This window comes from Erpetoichthys calabaricus, chromosome 9, assembly GCF_900747795.2.
Source record: "Erpetoichthys calabaricus chromosome 9, fErpCal1.3, whole genome shotgun sequence".
Lineage (NCBI taxonomy): Eukaryota > Metazoa > Chordata > Cladistia > Polypteriformes > Polypteridae > Erpetoichthys > Erpetoichthys calabaricus.
In genome coordinates this window covers 185,039,205-185,059,847 of record NC_041402.2, presented here as the reverse complement: position 1 = coordinate 185,059,847, position 20,643 = coordinate 185,039,205, and the positions used below count along the sequence as shown (strand labels likewise).

The following is a 20,643-nucleotide window of genomic DNA, read 5'->3' as shown; positions in this document are numbered from 1 at the left end:
CAAACAGGGTGATACTGTGGCACAAATCTCTGATAATTTTAATGCTGGCTATGGAAGTAATGTGCCATAATAAACAGTGCATCAAACCCAGCAGCATATGGGACTACATAGCCGCTAACCCTGACCACTGTCAAAAGCGATACAACGGAGCAATAGAAGAAGATCTCCTGGCTTGATGAATCCCATTTTCTGTTGCATCATTTGGACAGCCGAGTAGGTGTGCATCAATTACCTGGGGAGGAGATGGGACCAGGATGCACTATGGAAAAAAGATAAAGCCAGTGGAGAAAGTGTGATGCTTTATGCTGGAAAACCCTGCATTTGGTTATTCAAGGGGTCATTAATTAGATGTGTACCACCTACCTAGATATTGTTGCAGACCAGGTACACCACTTCAATCCAAATGAGTATCTGTGGGATGTATTGAAACAAGAAGTCTGATCCATGGCAGCTCCACCTCATAACTTGCAGAGTCGTACAATATGCTGCTAATGTGTTGGTTACAGATACCACCGGACACATTCAGAGATCTTGAAAAGACCATGCCTTAGTGGGTCAGATCTTTTATGGTGGAACTTAATTCAATTTAGGGTCAAAGAGCCAGGAGCCTAATTCTGGCATGACCAGATTCAAAGAAGGAAAAAGCCCTGAATAGGATTAATGTCCACTGCAGGAACTAGTATTATTTTTAGTAATAGTACTGTCACATGTAAATAATAAAGGATGACTATTACAAATGTACTAAATAATGTCTACACCTGTAGATTATATATTGCATTCAAGAACATAGACAATAATGATTTGATCGATTATATTTTGCCATTGGACTCTTTGGAAAGAGGGATCCAGCAGTCAACAGTAAAAATCACACAGCCGTGTGTAACTCCATCTCTACTGAACAGATGATTATGACCAGTACATTACTACATAGAATGGTTACTTCAGATGATTAAGCTAAGGATAACATAATCCATCCATCCATCCATTTTCCAACCCGCTGAATCCGAACACAGGGTCACGGGGGTCTGCTGGAGCCAATCCCAGCCAACACAGGGCACAAGGCAGGAAACAATCCTGGGCAGGGTGCCAACCCACCGCAGGACACACACAAACACACCCACACACCAAGCACACACTAGGGCCAATTTAGAATCGCCAATCCACCTAACCTGCATGTCTTTGGACTGTGGGAGAAAACCCACGCAGACACGGGGAGAACATGCAAACTCCACGCAGGGAGGACCCGGGAATCGAACCCAGGTCCCCAGATCTCCCAACTGCGAGGCAGCAGCGCTACCCACTGCGCCACCGTGCCGCCCGGATAACATAATGACATATCATAATCAGAATCCACTTTATTGGTCAAGTACACAGGTGTACTAGGAAAACACAAAATATAATACATAAAATAGAATAAAATATGAAGGAAAAAAATGGCTCCTGCATTAAAGTTCTGAAACGCCCATTTTCTGTGTGGAAATGGCACAATCAATCTTTGTTTACCAATTTGTTTCAACATTCCAAGCTAATGCTTTTAGGTCCCAGCATGCATTAGTGTGAGTGTGTATGCAAGTGCATTACATGATGTGGTGTGTGTGTGCATATACTGTACATTCAAATATCATGGTACCACTCCTTGTCCAGGGTTGGTGTTCTCCCTATGCCTGACCCCTATTAGGACACCTTGCAGTTCTTTGTGACTCGTACTGGAAAAACATGTTTACAGAACAAATGCATGGATGCTTGGGTGTCCTTTATGGATTTTAAACTGTGAAACGGACCAAAGACACTGAAACTTTGTAAAATTTTGAATTACACTGCTTCCGTTAATTATTGAATAAAAAAAAAAAATATTAATATGTCTGCCTTTAATAAACGAGGGCAGCCGTTATGAAATACAACATATTTGCAGTAAGGAATATGTAAAGTTAACTACATAAACTTAATTTCAACTACAACAGGTAAACGGACATCCGCAATATTCGAGCAGCCTGTCTCATCAGATATATTAGAGAACTGGGGATTATTTAACGCTAAGTGTGGTTATACGTAAAACCCTTCTAAGGCAAGGCAAAGCAATGAATTATTGATCTACATAGCGAGTATTCCGGATCGCAATTACGACATCTTTAGGGAAGAGCTCGTTGTGTACATCAAAATAAACATTAAAAAAAAATACAAGCCGCGCCGTGACTGGTAATAAGGCATAAGATGATTTAAGAATGCAAGGCATTAAAGCGGCATTGGAATGAAGAGTTCTACGAGGTTTCATCTAAGGTCCTTTGTGCGAGTATTTTTGTCTCGTGAAAGGCACAGCCACTTAAAGAAGACGCTTACGAAAAAAAAAAATGAAATGTAAACCTTTCTTACCTGTACAGCCCTTGTAAAGAAGACTCCGGCATCCGATGCTAATTTCTTGACATTGAAATCCATGATGTCAACGCGTGTACTTGTAACACAGACAACACATCAAAACTCCCTGTAACACCGTTCGCATCAAAGGAGAGAGAGGAGAAGGAAAAAAATAAAACATGCAATCAGCAGAGTGGAACAGCAAATCTCCGCACAATCGGCAGTCTCGACTATCGACTGCACATCCTGAGCTTAAAGATAAACCACAACATTTCGCAGTGATAAATACGGTAGCGCACCTGCTCCTCCAATAGAAACACACAAAAAAGATAATGTGCGCAATCATTAAGTAAGCAACACTAGCCCCAAACCTATAAGTGCAGCGCTTCGGGTGTCCAGCCAAGGTCCGGAGACGTGTATCAGCAAGCACAGCTATCCCGCAATATGATCAGCTAGAATGACGAGAGCCCGTATTATGCGGGTTACGCAAATGCCCAAATCTCGCAATAGCTGACAATAATAACGTTACGCGTATGAGCTTTGGCTAGCCATGGCAAACACCCGCTACTTAAAATATTTTAATCCTAAAGTTCAACTGACTTGAAGAACTGCTGGACTACTAAACTGATATGCATTTCACACTTTCTTTTTATTTATGTACATTGTTAGGCTGTGCCTATTGTCGAATTTACTTTCTGATATGTTACTATAGGCGGCACGGTGGCGCAGTGGGTAGCGCTGCAGCCTCGCAGTTGGGAGACCTGGGTTCGCTTCCTGGGTCCTCCCTGCGTGGAGTTTGCATGTTCTCCCCGTGTCTGCGTGGGTTTCCTCCGGGCGCTCCGGTTTCCTCCCACAGTCCAAAGACATGCAGGTTAGGTGGATTGGCGATTCTAAATTGGCCCTAGTGTGTGCTTGGTGTGTGGGTGTGTTTGTGTGTGTCCTGCGGTGGGTTGGCACCCTGCCCGGGATTGGTTCCTGCCTTGTGCCCTGTGTTGGCTGGGATTGGATCCAGCAGACCCCCGTGACCCTGTGTTCAGATTCAGCGGGTTGGAAAATGGATGGATGGATATGTTACTGTATATACTGGAATGATTCTTTATTTTTTACTTTGTTGCTTTAAAAACGCATTGTGACATAGCGCTCTGTGATAAACAATTATTAATAGTTTAGTAATAAAATTGTGAGCTAGGTCATACATTGTACAACTAATTAGTGGTAAGATGATGATGCACACTTTATGCTATGAGAAGTGAGTGATGGAAACAAAAATGTACAGATACAGTATTTGTAAGTATGGGTCGGTGAAAAATACATGCTATGTCAATGAAATATAATAATAACAAATTTTATTTATATAGTACCTTTCTCATGGTCATTATACTTCTCAAATATTCAAAAAGACACTACTGTATAAGAATTGAAGCTCAGAAACGGCTTGATATATAAAACTGAATAGAAACGCATATTGGTGGATGCAATAACATTAACAATTGAAAAGTTTATTCCTTGAAGTAACTAAATCACAAGTACAACTGCATATACAAATTTGAGTCTTATGAATTTGATTGCCAATTACAAGTATGTGTCAGGAGGTTTAACAGCTGGGATAGGCTCCAGCTTCCCCACAACTCCGCTCCAGATATGCGGGTTTGAAAATAGATGGATGGATACTGTGTATCAGTTTACAGGACAACAAAAAGCAATTAACAGGGTTCCAAAGAGGCTAAATAGTGCCAATGTATTGTAAATGATGCCCTCAACTCGCAATGTCTGTTGCCATCTACTAAAACATTGTCAGGGCTCTCTACTGGTACAGGAAACCATCCCACCCACATGGTCATCTTGTATGGCAGCCAAAGATATGAGGCTATTTTACATGACCAGGAGCAACCTGTGGTGCCAACACTATTTTACTGTGATACTCTCAAACTAAAAATTTATTATGCCCCTATAAAAACTACTAAATTAATTCAAGAGTGTTTTTATGAGCACCAAGGTGAACATAAACACATCTTGTGGCCTCCCTATTCACTACATCTAAATATCATTGCTCATTTATGGGAAGTTATGCAACACAGACTACATAGTTGATTTCCACTTTCTTCATTATTCAAAGAACTGAAGGCTTCTCTTCTTAAGAATGGTGTAATATCTCACTACGCATACTTAAGGACTTGTATGACAGCATTCCAAAAAGGAATGAAGTAGTTTTCACAGCAATGGGTGTAACCTACATTCTATTAGTTTTTTGATAGTAATATATTGTTAGGTGTTTATATTATGTTGTCCACCTCCTGTAGTATTAATGCATTGCACACAAATTAGAAAATAAATACATTAAGTATAGAACTCTGGATTAGCACAAGAAAACAATAAGCAGGAATAAAACCAAAAGTGCTAGAATACAACAAATAACATCACTACAATAACACACCTTGTAATACAGAGTACCTCATTAAGGATCTGGATGGAGGGGTAACTTGAGAGTGGTGTAAAAATGTCATTGTAAATTAAATGCCTTTCTGAACATGTTTTATTTCATCTCAAGTATAAATTGAGTTAGTAAATCTAATTACTTTAGGGAGGTTATTCCAAACTCTGGAAAGCAGTAGAGTTCAGTACGAAAATTGGAAAGTCTCAAAAAAATGTTAGTAAAGATCGCATTAGCACAAACAAATGGAAATTATGACTCGTTGAAATAACCGAACAGAGAAAAAAGATTGAATATATGGTCATAGGTGATATGACAGAAGTATGAAGATATTCTTCAGATTTAAACTTTAAGTCAGAGACTTGTAGATCATCTAATTCGTGTTGCCATCAGGGAAAAGTAGCGTTTTGTCCCAGTGAAGAGGCCTATCCATGAGAATTAAAAGTTTTGTTGTTTGGTAAAAGTGAAATCCACATATGCGAGCAGCAGAGACACAAAGTGGCTGGTGCGTAGCACAGGCTGGGAGGTTGGCGAGCAAGGGACAAAGCCCCCTAGTTTTACAGAAAACAAAGATATGATAGTATTATCGTCGACAGTCAATGGAAAGGAGCTGTTTTTCTTAAACTGGTCTTTAATGTCACTGTTTTGTTACAGTTGAATGTTCAAAAGCTGTTCTCTATCTTGTTTTTGATTTCTTAAAGGCAAGTCATGGGCCAGTAAATCCCCAGTGAACATTCACCTTTAACCCTGAAAAGGATATGAATATCACATGATAAAAAATAATAAAGTGCAAATAATATGACCAAGAGGAAGCATATAAATATAGCAAAACACAGGGCCAAAGACAAAGCTTTGAGGAACATCTTTCAAGAGTAATGCTGAGCTGGACCTGCTTATACCAAGACTGACAAACTCTATAGCAGGAGTGGCCAATTCTGATTTTGGACAGCCACAATGGCTGCAGATTTTTGTTCCAAACCAGTTGCCTAATTTGAAACCAATCCTCACCAATAATAAATCTTATTTAATTTCATGGCTTGTTAATGTTTTAAATCTACCATGACCATTCATTCTTAAATCATTTGTTTTTCTTTTCCTTTCTAATAAGACATGTATCATCCAAGTGATTTGAAGCCTAAAATGGATGAGTAATTTTCAGTTCTTCACTTTCCCTTTAGTTTCCTTCTGAGTACTTAATTAAACCAAATAGTGAATGATGAATATACACGGGTGGAAATGGAGACAAGCTACATGTAGAACTGCTGTTTCCTTTGTCACTTGCATATTATTAAAATAATGAATACAGCTGTTTAAGACTAAATTATCGGCACCCCTGGAATTTTCCTTGAAAATGCACCATTTCTCCCAGAAAATTGTTGCAATTACACATGTTTTGGTATACACGTTCATTTCCTTTATATGCATTGGAACAACACAAAAACACTGAGAAAAAAAGCCAAATCTGACATCATTTCACACAAATCTCAAAAACCAGGCTGGACAAAATTATTGGCACCCTCTACTTAATATTTGGTTGCACGCCCTTTGGAAAAAATAACTGAAATCAAGCGCTTCCTATAACCATCAACAAGCTTGTTACACCTCTCAACTGGAATTTCCAACCACTCTTCTTTTGCAAACTGCTCAAGGTTTCTCAGATTTGAAGGGCGCCTTCGCCCAACAGCAATTTTGAGATCTCTCCATAAGTGTTCAATCGGATTTAGATCCGGACTCATTGTTGGCCACTTCAGAACTCTCCAGCGCTTTGTCTTCAACCATTTCTGAGTGCTTTTAGAGGTATGTTTGGGGTCATTGTCAAGCTGGAACACCCATGACCTCTGACGCAGACCCAGCTTTCTGACACTGGGCCCTATATTGCGCCCCAATATCTTTTGGTAGTCTTCAGATTTCATGATGCCTTGCACACAGTCAAGGCATCCAGTGCCAGAGGCAGCAAAACATCCCCAAAACATCTTAGAACCTCCACCATGTTTGACTATTGGTACTGTGTTCTTTTCTTCGTAGGCCTCATTCTGTTTTCTGTAAACAGTAGAATGATGAGCTTTACCAAAAAGCTCTACCTTGGTCTCATCTGTCCACAAGACGTTCGCCAAGAAGGATTTTGGCTTCCTCAAGTACATTTTGGCAAACTCCAGTCTGGCTTTTTTATGTTTCTTTGTCAGCAGTGGGGTCCTCCTGGCTCTCCTGCCATAGCGTTTCATTTCGTTCAGATGTCGACGGATAGTTCGAGCTGACACTGTTGCACCCTGAGTCTGCAGAACAGCTTGAATATGTTTTGAAGTTGATTGGGGTTGGTTATCCACCATTCGGACTATCCTTCGTTGCAGTCTTTTATCAATTTTTCTCTTCCGTCCACATCCAGGGAGATTAGCTACAGTGCCATGTGTTGTGTACTTCTTGATTACGTTGCACACAGTGGACAAAGGAACATGAAGATCTGTGGAGATGGACTTGTAGCCTTGAGATTGTTGATATTTTTCCACAATTTTTGTGCTCAAGTCCTCAGACAATTCTCTGCTCTTCTTTCTGTTCTCCATGCTTAGTGTGGCACACTCAGACACACAACAGAAAGGTTGAGTCAACTTTTCTACATTTCAACTGGCTTCAGGTGTGATTGCTATATTGCCAGCACCTGTTTCTTGCCATAGGTGAGTTCAAACGAGCATCATATGCTTGAAATAAAACGATTTACCCACAATTTTGAAAGGGTGCCAATAATTTTGTTCATGCCATTTTTGGAGTTCTGTGTGACATGATGTCAGATTTGGCTTTTTTTCTCTGTTTTTTGTGTTGTTCCAATGCACATAAAGGAAATAAACATGTATATACAAAAACATTTGTAATTGCAATAATATTCTGGGAGAAATGGTGCATTTTCTGGGAAAATTCCAGGGGTGCCGATAATTCTGGCCATGACTGTAAGTATACAAAATCTTAACAAGCGAGACAACAAAAATGAAACATAAAAATGTCACTTGAGCAATAAGTACTTCATCAGCAATTAATGATTTCTCATGAAGCAATTTGGTTGGAACAAAAACCTGAAGCCGCTGTGGCCCTCCAGCACTGACGTTGCTCAGCCCTGAATTAAAGGGTCTGAGTCTTAAATAGCAAATAAATTAAATGAAGTTAGCAATAAACTAGTCCCTAATTAAGAAAAGAGTTAGGATAAAAACATGTAGCCACTGTGGCTCTACTGGGGCCTCATGTATAAATGGTGCGTACACACAAAAATGTTGCGTACGCCCGTTTCCACACTCACATTACGATGTATAAAAACTAAACTCAGCGTAAGGCCACGCACATTTTCACACCAGGTCAGTCCCTTGCGTACGCAAGTTCTCCACTCGGTTCTGCAAACTGGCAGCACCTAGCATCAAAGCAGTGCTACTGTTCCAGTGTGGTTTCCCTGTATTTTTTAGATTCACATCCTTGACGCGGCTTTATCAAATACACTGAAATTAACAACATATTGTTTATTAGTTTAAGGCATCTGATTGTAATTAACCTGTAATAATGGTGCACAGAATGGCCAAACTATTCCAAATATTATAGCTGCTTTAGCGTTGTCACTGTCTGTGCACTACTCAAGAGTATTTAACCCACTGATCATGTGGTGATTGGTTACTTGGAGAAAGAAAAGGAAGGACAGGAATTGGTTAGAATGTTTGAGAGAGACAGTACTGCTGCAATAAATTATTTCATCGAAGGTCGCGCATGGCACAGCAAGCATCTTGAAGGAGGCAGCAACAATCTTTGGACAGGGCGCCAGCTCATTGCTAATACTGCGCCACCGTGTCCCCATGTTTAATATATGCTTTAATTCCTATCATTATGAAAATGATATCAAGTATATATCTTAATATTTAAATTGTTCAGAGAGCTGTAATATCATGAATATAATGGATTCTGTGTACTGTTGGCGGAAGAGAAGGCCCATTTAAGAAGCATGTAGTGATTCAAACACATAGACTACACAGAAGAACATATGCAATACAAAGCATTTAACGTGCTACTTTAGTTATGATGGGATTTGAGAAACTAGTAAATTAAATGATTTTATGATGAAGTTTATGACTTTTTACTTTAATGACAAAATAAACTACGTGATTAAAGTGGAAATTTCAAGATTAAAGTTGGCATTTGGACATTTTTTCCAACTGTGTCCCTATTTTGTTTTTCTGTTCTCTGTAGCTTAATAAGCTTCCATATGACACTCAGACAGTGAGCTACGACTCATATTTTCATGGCGACTTTGATATCCGACAACTTCTTATTTATTTCGGGCACTTTGCGACTTTCTGAACTTGAACTTTCGAGTTTCTCCACCACTCTGTTACTCAATCAACTTCCTTTTGCTGTTTATATCCCTGCTTAAACCAACAAATAGTATGTTTTTTCTTTGCCTCTACTTGGTATTCGCTGAAATTCTTCTTTTTCCCCTGTGCTTTTGCCTTTGTCTTTTCACAGAACGCAAAACATAAGGGGCTATTCATATTGATTTGCATATTCAAAGAGGTGTAATTCTGGGAGGAGTCTGGGAGGGCGGCAGGCGCGTGCACAAGCATTACATTTCATGCAGACCGGGATTTATGTGGCAAAAGAACGTGGAAGTTGGCGTACGCACAGTTTTATGCATCTGGATTTTTTTGTGCGTACACACATTTCCACTTTTGTCCATACGCCATGTTTTAGTGTGAAGTCTATGCACGGCATTATGCATGAGGCCCCAGGACTGGAGTTGGCCTCTATAGCCTGTCAGTAAAGGAGGACTCCAATCACTGAAGACCAGTGTCAGAGATACCCTCTCTGCATCCTGGATATTTAAATATTGTGATTGCATATATCAAATGATCGCCTAAGGACTAACTAATATTCATGTATTCATTTTCTCAAAATCTGCTATTATAATACTAGTTACTTAATAGATAAACAGTCTGATAGCAGTACTGCATCCCGAAGATGGAGTGAAATGGTTCTTTCAGTTTAGTAGAAGTTAAGTAATTAGTGAGCTGTGATGACACAACATGCTTGTGATGTTTAGATATATACGATAAATAAGGGATATTCTAATTTTCCCAGAGATTGCTGCCATTAGTATTTACTAGGAACAGATCAGTCTTGATGCAGTGTTGCACCCTGAAGTTGACTGGAATGATTCCACTTGGTTTTTAAAAATTAATTAATTAGTGAATTGGGATGTCACAACATGCGTCAGAACTCTAAACAGGAAACTTATGTAAAAGAGAGGGTAAATATTGTTTAAATTGTCAGCAATTTGATTTTGTAACGTTATGGTTACAGAATGTCAAATCAGCTAGTACAGAATTAATATCTAAAGATGCATGCATTATTATTATGACAGCTAGAACTATTACGTGCAGGCAGGAGTTGATAAGTATAGTGGGGATAAGATTTAATTTTACAGAGCAAGACACTGATGTGTAAAGATGAAACCAGCGGTTCATTGAAAAACTGAAGGAAGTTTTCACATTCAACAATAGCAGAATTAGTCATAGAGAATAGAGAACAAAATCCTTGCTCTCTACCACTTTGCAATAATATATGTTCTTGGCTATGATTAATGCATCTCAGTAAGCCCCACAAGATTGCCAAAGCCTTCAAAGTGTTAGCCAGCTGCTTTCCAACATTGGAGGAAGGATCCTTAAAGTGGATTTCTCTGTGTTTTAAAAGAACTACTTTATCTAAAGCTAAGCAGAGGGCCGAGGCTAAATCGAACAACAAGATTTTCTGCTGTGACACAGGAAGATCAGAAATAGAGGCAGAAACACTTACTTTTTTAAAGTTTCTAAAGGAAGTTGGACTTACACAATTAAAGATAGGTAAGGGAGTGAGGGCTGGAACATACACAGCTTTATGCTGAGACAGGCTCTTAACCAGTTCTGTGAGCATTGTCAATAGACACGCTAGATCTACATATCAAGTGCAATATGTGATGATGAGTGTAGGTACTAAAATTAAAATGCTGCGCCATCTCAATACAGTAAAACAAAAATTTAAAAAAATGAATTTGTAAGTTTACTTGTAGGAATGTCGATGTAAATATTACACCAAGATTTTTATATTATTTATTAACTAATTTATAGCACTAATTAATTAATACATATCTCTCTATTATAAACAGAAATCCTGTCCCCTGTCCAGATAGTCTACGATACGTGATTTTTCTCGGAAGATAATTTAAAGACCCGCGAGACGAAAGAGACCTGCCACGGTGCGTCTCACGGGAACATAGAACGAGAGAGTCCTGCAAGACACACAAATCAGTAGTGTAAAGACAGTCATGCAGCACACACAGCTCCAGGGCTCAGTGCATATAAAGTGTATGAGGTCAATACAGTAGAAATGAAATGAATAAGGTAGAAATGAAACGTCGACGATTAAACGAAGAAGAAAGAAAAGCGCTGAGAAAAGAGACTGGACAGAAAAAAGAGCAAAAAAAAATTATCGAGGTGCAAATTCAGAAAATAAGGAAAGTAATTATCAGCCCGGAACAAGAGGAATTGAAAAAAAAGCACGTCCAATCCGGCTCTTAAATAAATAACAGTGAGTAAAATGACAAAGTAGGACTTCATAGAGATGTTTACAAACGTTGATGCTAAACACATGTAGAGCAGGTTAGAGATTATGAAACCAGGGAAATTAGAAAGGCTCAAAAAAAAAACAAAAAAAAAAACGGCACTATACACATGTGGAGAAAGTTAAAAAGGATATGAAAGTAGGAAAATTAGAAAATATAAAAAAGATCGCAGTAGCGCAAACAAACAAACTGCCTCATTTAACTATGCACCAGTCAAACTTTGGTTTTGCACAATAATTACTACACTATTGCACCTTAACACTTAATTCTACTTTATTCACATAATTTGACTTATTTATTATGTTCTACTATACTGTTATCTTCGATCTATGACTTTTTGTTAATCTAACTGATATTCTTCTAACTTTGCACAGTTTTTGATAAGTGGATCAGGATGCATTTCACTGCGTGTTGTCCTGTATAACTATGCATGTGACAAATAAAGAATCTTGAGAATTTCAAAAACGGAGTTTACCGCACATGCATTTATTGGTTTCTTTGTTAATGTATATATATTTATCTGTCTGCTTATTTAAAAACATAAATTTACTCCAGGAGTCAAAAACGTTCTGTCTAGCCCTTGAACAAAAACCTGGACAAAAGCTGGGGTATCACCTTGGTAACCCCATGTACTTTTGGAACTGTGACCGGAAAATAGCAGGACTTTACAGACAGGAGTCCAATGCAGAACTCTACTTACTTTGTTACTTTGTAAAAAAAAATTATTAACTGCTGATGATGTAGATCGTTTTGTCTGTGCTGAAATTCCAAACAAAGAAACCTATCCTGACCTCATTAAAAAGATTCAGCATATTGGGACTCGCAAGTTTACAAATATTGTTTTTACAGAAGTTCTGAAATAAAAGTGAAACTAATGAAATAGCAACAATTCAAAGAAAAAACAATCTTAAAAGTGTGTATCCAGAAAACCAAACACGGGGGTTGGTGAGCGAAGCGAGCAGGGGGCGAAGCCCCCTAGTATACATTATACATAAATCCTTTTTTTCCAAGATATTAAATTGCAGGAGTGAAGTGCCTATACAGCAGCGTCACACTCTCTACAACAGGGTGCAAATAAGATGCAAATCAAGAATTCAGAGCAGGCACAAGCGGACACAGAGATAAACTGCACACTACTGTACCAAGCCACCACCCCAATGTATTTATATTCACCCTTATTCTATTAGGTCCACTGGAAAGACCAGTGACGTGCCCACTTCTCACCATCAGTATGTGCTAGAGACCAAGTAAGACAACTGAGGAAGCTGCATGCTGGAACCGCTGTGGGACCAGATGGAATGAGTGCTTGAGTTCTTAAGGCCTGAGCTGACCAACTATAAATAAATTGATTATGTGGCACTTTGTACAGGGTACTGGCCATGAACAAATTAACTACAGTTATTATAAAAACCTGATACAGGATTAAAATATGCCAGATCAATTGGTTATTTTTACTCCATATGTACTGGCAGGTAAAGTGTTGTCTGAATTAACAAATGCAGTTAACATTACATTAGGACCCGATTAGCACTGAACCCAATGCACGTACCTGTTCCGATTGACACTTGCAATGGTTCCTCTGTATCCCTCAGGACAGCTGCAACTTTTATATGCAGTTTTCTCATTTACATATTTTTGTTCATTCCTTCTTAGCTTTATTGCCAAAATCGCCATTTTCCAGGCCATGATTTGGTGTTTCACTTAACATAACATTCACAAACCGGCTTAATCCGGTAGAAGATGGCGGCGGTAGAGACAACTAGGAGCCTATTGCTGCAGTACTGGCCGCTGGACAAGAAAGAGTGTGTGGGCACCCACACATACAAACTCACCGGTGGCCCGGTTTAATCTAAGGAATTAGCCCAATGTCCACGTGCAATGGTTCGTCACAGACATCCATTTTTAAAACTCGCCTCAGTAATGCAGACATCACCACGAAGAAGACCCGCCACCTTGATATCAGTCTTCTCGACACATCCGGGCGGGAAAAAATCCCGCCCTTTATTCTGGCGCTACAGCGTCCCCCAAACACTTCAGAGGGGCATCTTTCGAAAAACGTTTATTTCTCAATATTCAAAGTTAAATTACGATTTCACGACGAAGTTCACCGACAGGAGAAAGTGACGTCTTTCCTGTTTGTATCGCGTGCACAATACACTTCAACGAAAAGGTAAGTAAAAAAGGCAAATAATAGTTGTAAAATTCAATTACAATAATAATCATGGGTTCGAAGTAATTAGAGGTGTAAAGTAACGGAAATATAAAATGTATACCGTATAAATAAATAATAGACGCACCGCACCGCTTTGAATGAGCAGATCATCTCCTTGAAAAAGGGCATTTTTATTGTTTTACTGCGTGTCGCGCCCCAGTAAACCTCCCCGCACGTATAATAGTGTCATGTATTGTATACCGTGTAGGCGGCTAAGGTCATTTGGAGCCCTAGGCGACATGGAAGGACATCGTCCCTCGTTGGTCATACAGGTAGCCGATCTTATTAGACTTTTGACAACCTTTTTGTGTGTGTACGAAGCGCGCGCTCCTTCACAAGCACAAACAGCGCCTCTTTGTTTATACAGTATACCGCGTACTTTAACTGAGCGCGTGCCTCTTGGGGTAAGGAGCATGCGCAATTGTATTTTGATCAACGGCGCCCAGGACGTAAACAGTACACACTCAGGTGTCCAGAGCGCATGTCCCTTAACTTTTTAATCTATGGCGCCCCTTAGATGCCTCCCACGGATTGACCGGCCTTGATTGTATATTATTTAATTGTATTTACCCTGATGTGTTCATTGATGCAACACCAAGAGAAATTCCTAGATACTGCGTTATCTGGTAATAAAGTCCAAGTTCAAGTTAAGGGAACAGAAATGAACCAGCTGTAATTGTTAAAAAATACTCATCTTTCAAGTTGCCTAAGATAAAGCTGTCAGTTACATATATAACCTTAGAAATAATTTAAAGTGTATTGGGTGGTCATAAGTAAAAAGTGTAAATAACGCAAATACATTAAAATTGGAAAATGCAATAGTTTAAATATTGCTATGCAGCCTTAAATAAAATAAATGTCATGTCCTTTTCCAACCTGCTTGAACAGGGTCACAGGAGTGTGCTGAAGCCTATCCCAGCTTGTATAGGGCACAAGGAAGGAATAAACCCTGGACAGGACACCAGTTCATCGCAGGGCAAACACACACACTCACACACACACCAGCCTCACACTTGGGACAATTTGGTGATGCCGAATTAACCTAACCTGCATGTCTTTGGATTTTGGGAGGAAACCAGAGCACCTGGAGGAAACCCGCGCAGACATGGGGAGAACATGCAAACTCCATGTAGGGAGAACCCAGGATGTAAATCTAGGTCTCCTTACTGTGAGGCAGCAGCACTACCACTGCACCACCGTATAAATATATGTAAATAAACCAAAATAAGTAAGAAATGTAAATAAAATGAATATCGGATTTGAAGGAATATTTGGGTAAAAATGAAGTAAACAAATTAATATGGAAATAAATAAGTGTATTGGGTGGCGCAGTGGTAGCGCTGCTGCCTCGCAGTAAGGAGACCTGGGTTCGCTTCCCAGGTCCTCCCTGCATGGAGTTTGCATGTTCTCCCCGTGTCTGTGTGGGTCTCCTCCCTCAGTCCAAAGACATTCAGGTTAGGTGCATTGGCGATCCTAAATTGTGCTTGGTGTGTGTGTTTGTGTGCCCTGCGGTGGGCTGGCGCCCTGCACGGGGTTTTGTTCCTGCCTTACGCCCTGTGCTGGCTGGGATTGGCTCCAGCAGACCCCTGTGACCCTGTGTTAGGATATAGCGGGTTGGACGATGACTGACTGACTAAATAAGTGTACAGTATTACGAAGCGTGGCAATAAATAACTGAAAACATAAAGATCTGTGAGCATACATAACTAAATGTGTCATGTTTTTGTAGTAAATTTCTTTATGATTATTTATTCATTTATTTCCTGAAGCTGGGGTGTACTTGTTTTTTAACAACAAAAAATCATTTGCAATTGTTTTCTTGAATAAATGCTTCCAAAGAATATTTTTCATTCTTGTTTATTAAATTAGAACATTTTTTTGCATAAGTATTGTTGAAAATCAATTATCCATACATGCAAACATTGTTATTTGGCTGACAACTTTATCCAAGGCAACTTACAACATTTGAGATACAATTGGTTACATTTCTTTGTTCCCCCACCTGGAACACAAGTGAAGTGACTTGCTCATGGTCACACAGTGTCAGTAGCCAGATTTGAACTTGTAGTCTCAGGGCTTGAATTCCAAAGCCTTAACCACTACACCACACTGCCTCTCTGCAAAATATGTTGAAGAACATACACCTTCTCATAGGGTGTACTTACTTTTTTAAGCTAAGTTGTTGTTGTTGTTGTTCTTCTTTTGGCTGCTCCTGTTAGGGGTTGCCATAGTGGATCATCTTCTTCCATATCTTTCTGTCCTCTACATCTTGTTCTGTTACACCCATCACCTGCATGTCCTCTCTCACCACATCCATAAACCTCCTCTTAGGCCTTCCTCTTTTTCTCTTGCCTGGCAGCTCTATCCTTAGCATCCTTCTCCCAATATACCCAGCATCTCTCCCCTGCACATATCCAAACCAATGCAATCTCGCCTCTCTGACTTTGTCTCCCACCTGTCCAACTTGAGCTGACCCTCTAATGTCCTCATTTCTAATCCTTTCTGTCCTCATCACACCCAATGCAAATCTTAGTATCTTTAACTCTGCTACCTATAGCTCTTTTAAGCTTAGCTATTAAACTCTAAAAATGAATATTCAATGTCAAAGTGTTATCATTAGACTTTTCTGATACACTAATCATATTGCAATTTTGTAAACATTTTAATTATTTGAACATTCATACTAATCATCTCTAGCAAAGAGCACTGCAATGTTACTGACATTTGTATTATATTTTTATGTAGTTGTTTAAAATGTATTTGTAACATTTAATTGTTCTTGAAGTGATGACAGAAACTGAAGTGATTTTTCCAGCAACCTTATGGTTTTCCATCCATCTTCTTAACTATTAGCTCATTTTACCTGATGAGAGGTTTAATGCTTTAGCCTAGTCTAGTAGATGGTGTGGCCAATGCTGTATGCCGTGGACCTCAGGTTTGCCTGTTCACTCTGCAGTACACCATGTGTGATTTATTAGTCATTTCAGGATAAATTAGCAGCTACGTGTGGTATATAGCCTTTTAATTATTATATACAGTAGTTTGATTTGAACAGAAGATGATGCTGGCAGAGAAAGGTATGAAATACATAAGTCATAAAACTGACAATTGGATGAATTGCAGTTCATATATTCCGGGCACAGGGCTTAGAAATTCACCCATTAATGTTTTTAAGAGAAAACGTGGCACATTTATTCAAGTTTATTCAGAGTGATATTTCTTATTGTTTTCATGTTGCTCCATAATTCTTGGATTGCTATGCAAATGAATCTATCTAAAATATTTGGTTACCTGGTTTAGCTATATCTTGATGAAGTTGCCTACAGGATTCATCATCTTTAACATTTTAGTTTCACACTTACAGTCAGACTAAACAGCTTATTTATGTTTATACTTTGAGTGAATGGGTATATTACATAGTCAAACTGTAACTGACCATGTTGTGGTAGCCCTATGCAATTGTATCAGCACTTTTTTGACAAACAAAAAAAACATTTTACATTACAAAAAGTGGCCATGTGTTTGGAAGCAAAAAAAAAATACATTTGGGAATGGAGTTTAGGAAATTTTCATTTGCATCTGTTCAAAAGAAATCATTTGGGAAGATCAGAAACCATGAAATGGTTTCCCTAACTATTCCACTCCAGAAAGTAGATAAATACTTTCAATTATATGAAGAAATCACTCCTTTATATAACAAATCTAAATAAAGGTTCTGAAGCTTTTTAAATGGCACTTAGACTATATTCATGTTACAGGTTTAGTATTTCACAATAAGTACTCAACAGAGAGCATTTCTACTGCTGCTTACTGCTAATGGAATACAGTATATCAAAGCTGAGTCTCTTACAATTACTGTGTCAATTAGAATCTAGTTTAGGTAGGCGTTTGCTAATTATAGATCATACTATGTGACTCTGCACCAAAATTCAGACTTGTAGTTTACATATAGCACACAAAGAAGCTTGCTGATTGATTTAAAGATTTCTAGGATTTAAGTGATTTTATACTGACAGAAAGCAGGGAGCTTTGAGTCGTAAATTATTTAAGACAGTATTCTTCATAAGAATTAAATTTAATTCTCAACTACAGAGGATTACAAAAAGTTTGTAAATCAGAAGCAATGCTGAGCAATTATAGGCTTTTGCGAAACTAAGATGTCTGGCAAATTTTCATTATCTCTGCTGTAAGCTTGAGGGTACAGTTCCAAAATATGGAGGGCTGCCACTTTGGCAGCTCTGAATTTCGCAGTATATATTAAATTTCCTTGGTCCACTGATCCAATTAAATATGCTACTTGCCATCTTGGTGCTGCTAATGTTTCATTGCTCCCAGTTGCAGGGGAAACAGTTATATCTTGGCTGCTTTTCAGTAAAATAATAAGTCTTCTCTGTATAGAGGTCCAGCTTCAGATATTACTATGACCTCCAGAGAAATATTTTAGAATGAGACATAGAATCCATTGAGATGTCTTTTTCCCAGAACAAGCAGCGTTGCCTACTGCATAAAATGTATCACAGTGAAATTCAAAGGTGGCAGTCAATTCTTCACTGTGATTGAGTCAATGACCTATCAGGAAATACATTTTAGAAATATGCACAAATGCCACAGATGTTGTGATTGGGTTGTGTTCAGTATGAAAATATACTAAAATCACATTAAGCACTAATTTAATGTTCTTTAGTGAATCTTCTCTACCTCTTTTGTGCTTTATGTGTAAAAATATGAACCAAATTATTGAACCACAGTGTATCACTGTCTTGATCTCCTTGCACTGGATCACTTTTAGATTCAAACCCTGGTGCTGAAGCTTATTGAGCAACCATAAGGTCTGACCATGTTCACCTCTAAACCACTGTATTTCATAAATATCCCTGTGGTCCCACTTTAATGGTTGTCTGATATTATCTTTGCTATGATCCTGTAGATACACACTGCTTAGTACTTTTTGCCTCTACCCTCCAATAGTGGGAAATCTTACAATCTCAATTAGAATTTATGTTGTTTTTCAAGTGTTATTTTTGTTTTTGTAATTTTTGCTGACATTATGATGTATATTAATTACTTTATAATATATTATTATATATTAGTGTTGGCTATTTTCTCTCCCTTTTTTGAGAGTCCACCTGATGATGCAGCTAGTGTACTATCCCAGCTTAATAAAAAGAGAAACTATAGTTCTCACTCCATTTTTGCTATTGTGTGTTTGACCTTTACATCCTGGTTTTGTGACTTTGCATGTCTGATTTTGCATTCCTGGTTTTGACCCTTGCTATCAATAAAGGTGCTGATTCTGGTTTTGTGAATCTTGGTTTTGTTTGCTTTTAGGTTTATCTTTTGGTAAGCCTATTGTTGCTCTTGCTATTGCTCCTGCCTTGTTTATTGCAATCATGTGAATTTTTAAATAAATAATCAAATATAAAAGAACCTTGTTTTAGTTTGTCTATCAGACCAGAGGTTTATGGTTTCCTTCTCATCCATCCTGGAAGTTTTGAGACTTTGAACTTTATGAGGCTTTTAGCCCCATCTTTGGACCTTTGCAGGCCTGAAGCCTAACATTTGAGTCTGGGGCTATGCTGCCTGAGGTGATGCCTACCCAGTGGGTCGAGACCTGTTTTGAGGGCAGGTCTGGCATTTTGTGTTTATTTTTGAGGTCTGCATCCATTTTTAATCTTTGGTTCCACACCTAACAAAGCAAATTCATATTAGAATTTCTTTTAAGAAACAATAAAAATAACAAGTAGTATGGCTAGCATCACCTGTTCATCCATTATCCATTATCCAACCCGCTATATCCTAACTACAGGGTCATGGGTATCTGCTGGAGCCAATCCCAGCTAACACAGGGCGCAAGGCAGGAAACAAACCCCGTGCAGGGTGCCAGCCCACCACAGGGCACGCACACACACACACCCACACACCAAGCACACACTAGGGACAATTTAGGATTGCCAATGCACCTAACCTGCATGTCTTTGGACTGTGGGAGGAAACCGGAGTACCCACGCAGACACAGAGAGAACATGCAAACTCCACGTAGGGAGGATCTGGGAAGTGAACCCGGGTCTCCTAACTGCGAGGCAGCAGCGCTACCCACTGCGCCACCATGCCACCCTCACATGTTCATGCTTTGAAAAATAAAATATTGTAATTAGTTACTTGAAAAAACATACACTAATTATCAATGAAGCTATTCATAAGCTGACAACTAAATCAGAAATCCTTAGTAAGGCACCACATATTGTATTGTATACTCTATATTGTAACATCACTTTATATGTCATGGGCTATGCTGTGCACTTTTTGTTTAAAGTTTAAATATTTAGCTGTTTACTTCTTTCACCTCTTCTACTATCCACTTTGGTGACACAGCATGACAGATTGGACTTTTTGAAAACAAGAAAGCCAGTACAGGATGACCGCGGCCTAGTTTGAATGCATATTTGTAACAATGATATGGAGAAGATAGCAAATCAGTCTGGCAAACAGTTTGAGAAACAAAATGTAAATTAAGGAGCAAATAGAAACTTAGTATGATGTATGCAAAATAGTCTAAAATAGTACTGGGTCAAGCACTATTAACAAAAAAGATAGGATGTAAAAATGTAAGCCTAATGGTCAAGACCAATAGCACAGACAAACTCTAAATCCACTGTCCCAGGATGTAAGCAACCTTTTTTGCAGTTCATGGGACACTAAAATTTGACTTGCTGGCATTTAATTCAAATGTCTGTGCCACAGAAGCAACTACTAAGGGACGCAGGAAAAGATTGAGGATATGAGTTCCCTTTCACTTCAGTATTGTTCTGCATTTTTTGTTTCCTTTGCTGTTTTTAAAATGTAAAACAATCAAAATGGAAAAATATGATGTGTGAAGTTTGGCAGAAAATTTAAATCTAGTTACGTTGTCTACTGTGTTTGTATGTTTTGATTGCTTACTGCTAATTTTGACTTTGATGACCTAATGCAATAATCAGTTCAATTAAATTTATTTTATATATTATTCAAGGAGTACAACCATTTCCA

At 38.7% G+C, this 20,643-nt stretch overlaps 1 protein-coding gene and 1 long non-coding RNA gene across 3 annotated transcripts in view; one reads left to right on the top strand and one right to left on the bottom strand.

Annotated features, from left to right (window-relative positions):
- Positions 1-2,834, bottom strand: part of LOC114656961 (endophilin-B2-like) — an 82,206-nt gene extending 79,372 nt beyond the window's left edge. The window contains exons 1-2 of one of the 2 annotated variants that reach the window (XM_051932178.1): positions 2,724-2,834; positions 2,371-2,479 (exon numbers count right to left, since the gene is read on the bottom strand). In XM_051932178.1, the coding sequence (XP_051788138.1) occupies positions 2,371-2,433 (63 nt within the window). In that variant the 5' untranslated portion in view covers positions 2,434-2,479; positions 2,724-2,834. Of the gene's footprint in view, positions 1-2,370; positions 2,607-2,723 lie in introns of those variants that run through there. The other variant, XM_028808626.2, reaches the window with a different exon arrangement.
- Positions 1-20,643, top strand: part of LOC127529197 (uncharacterized) — an 81,359-nt gene that overhangs the window by 4,259 nt on the left and 56,457 nt on the right. The window lies entirely within an intron of this gene.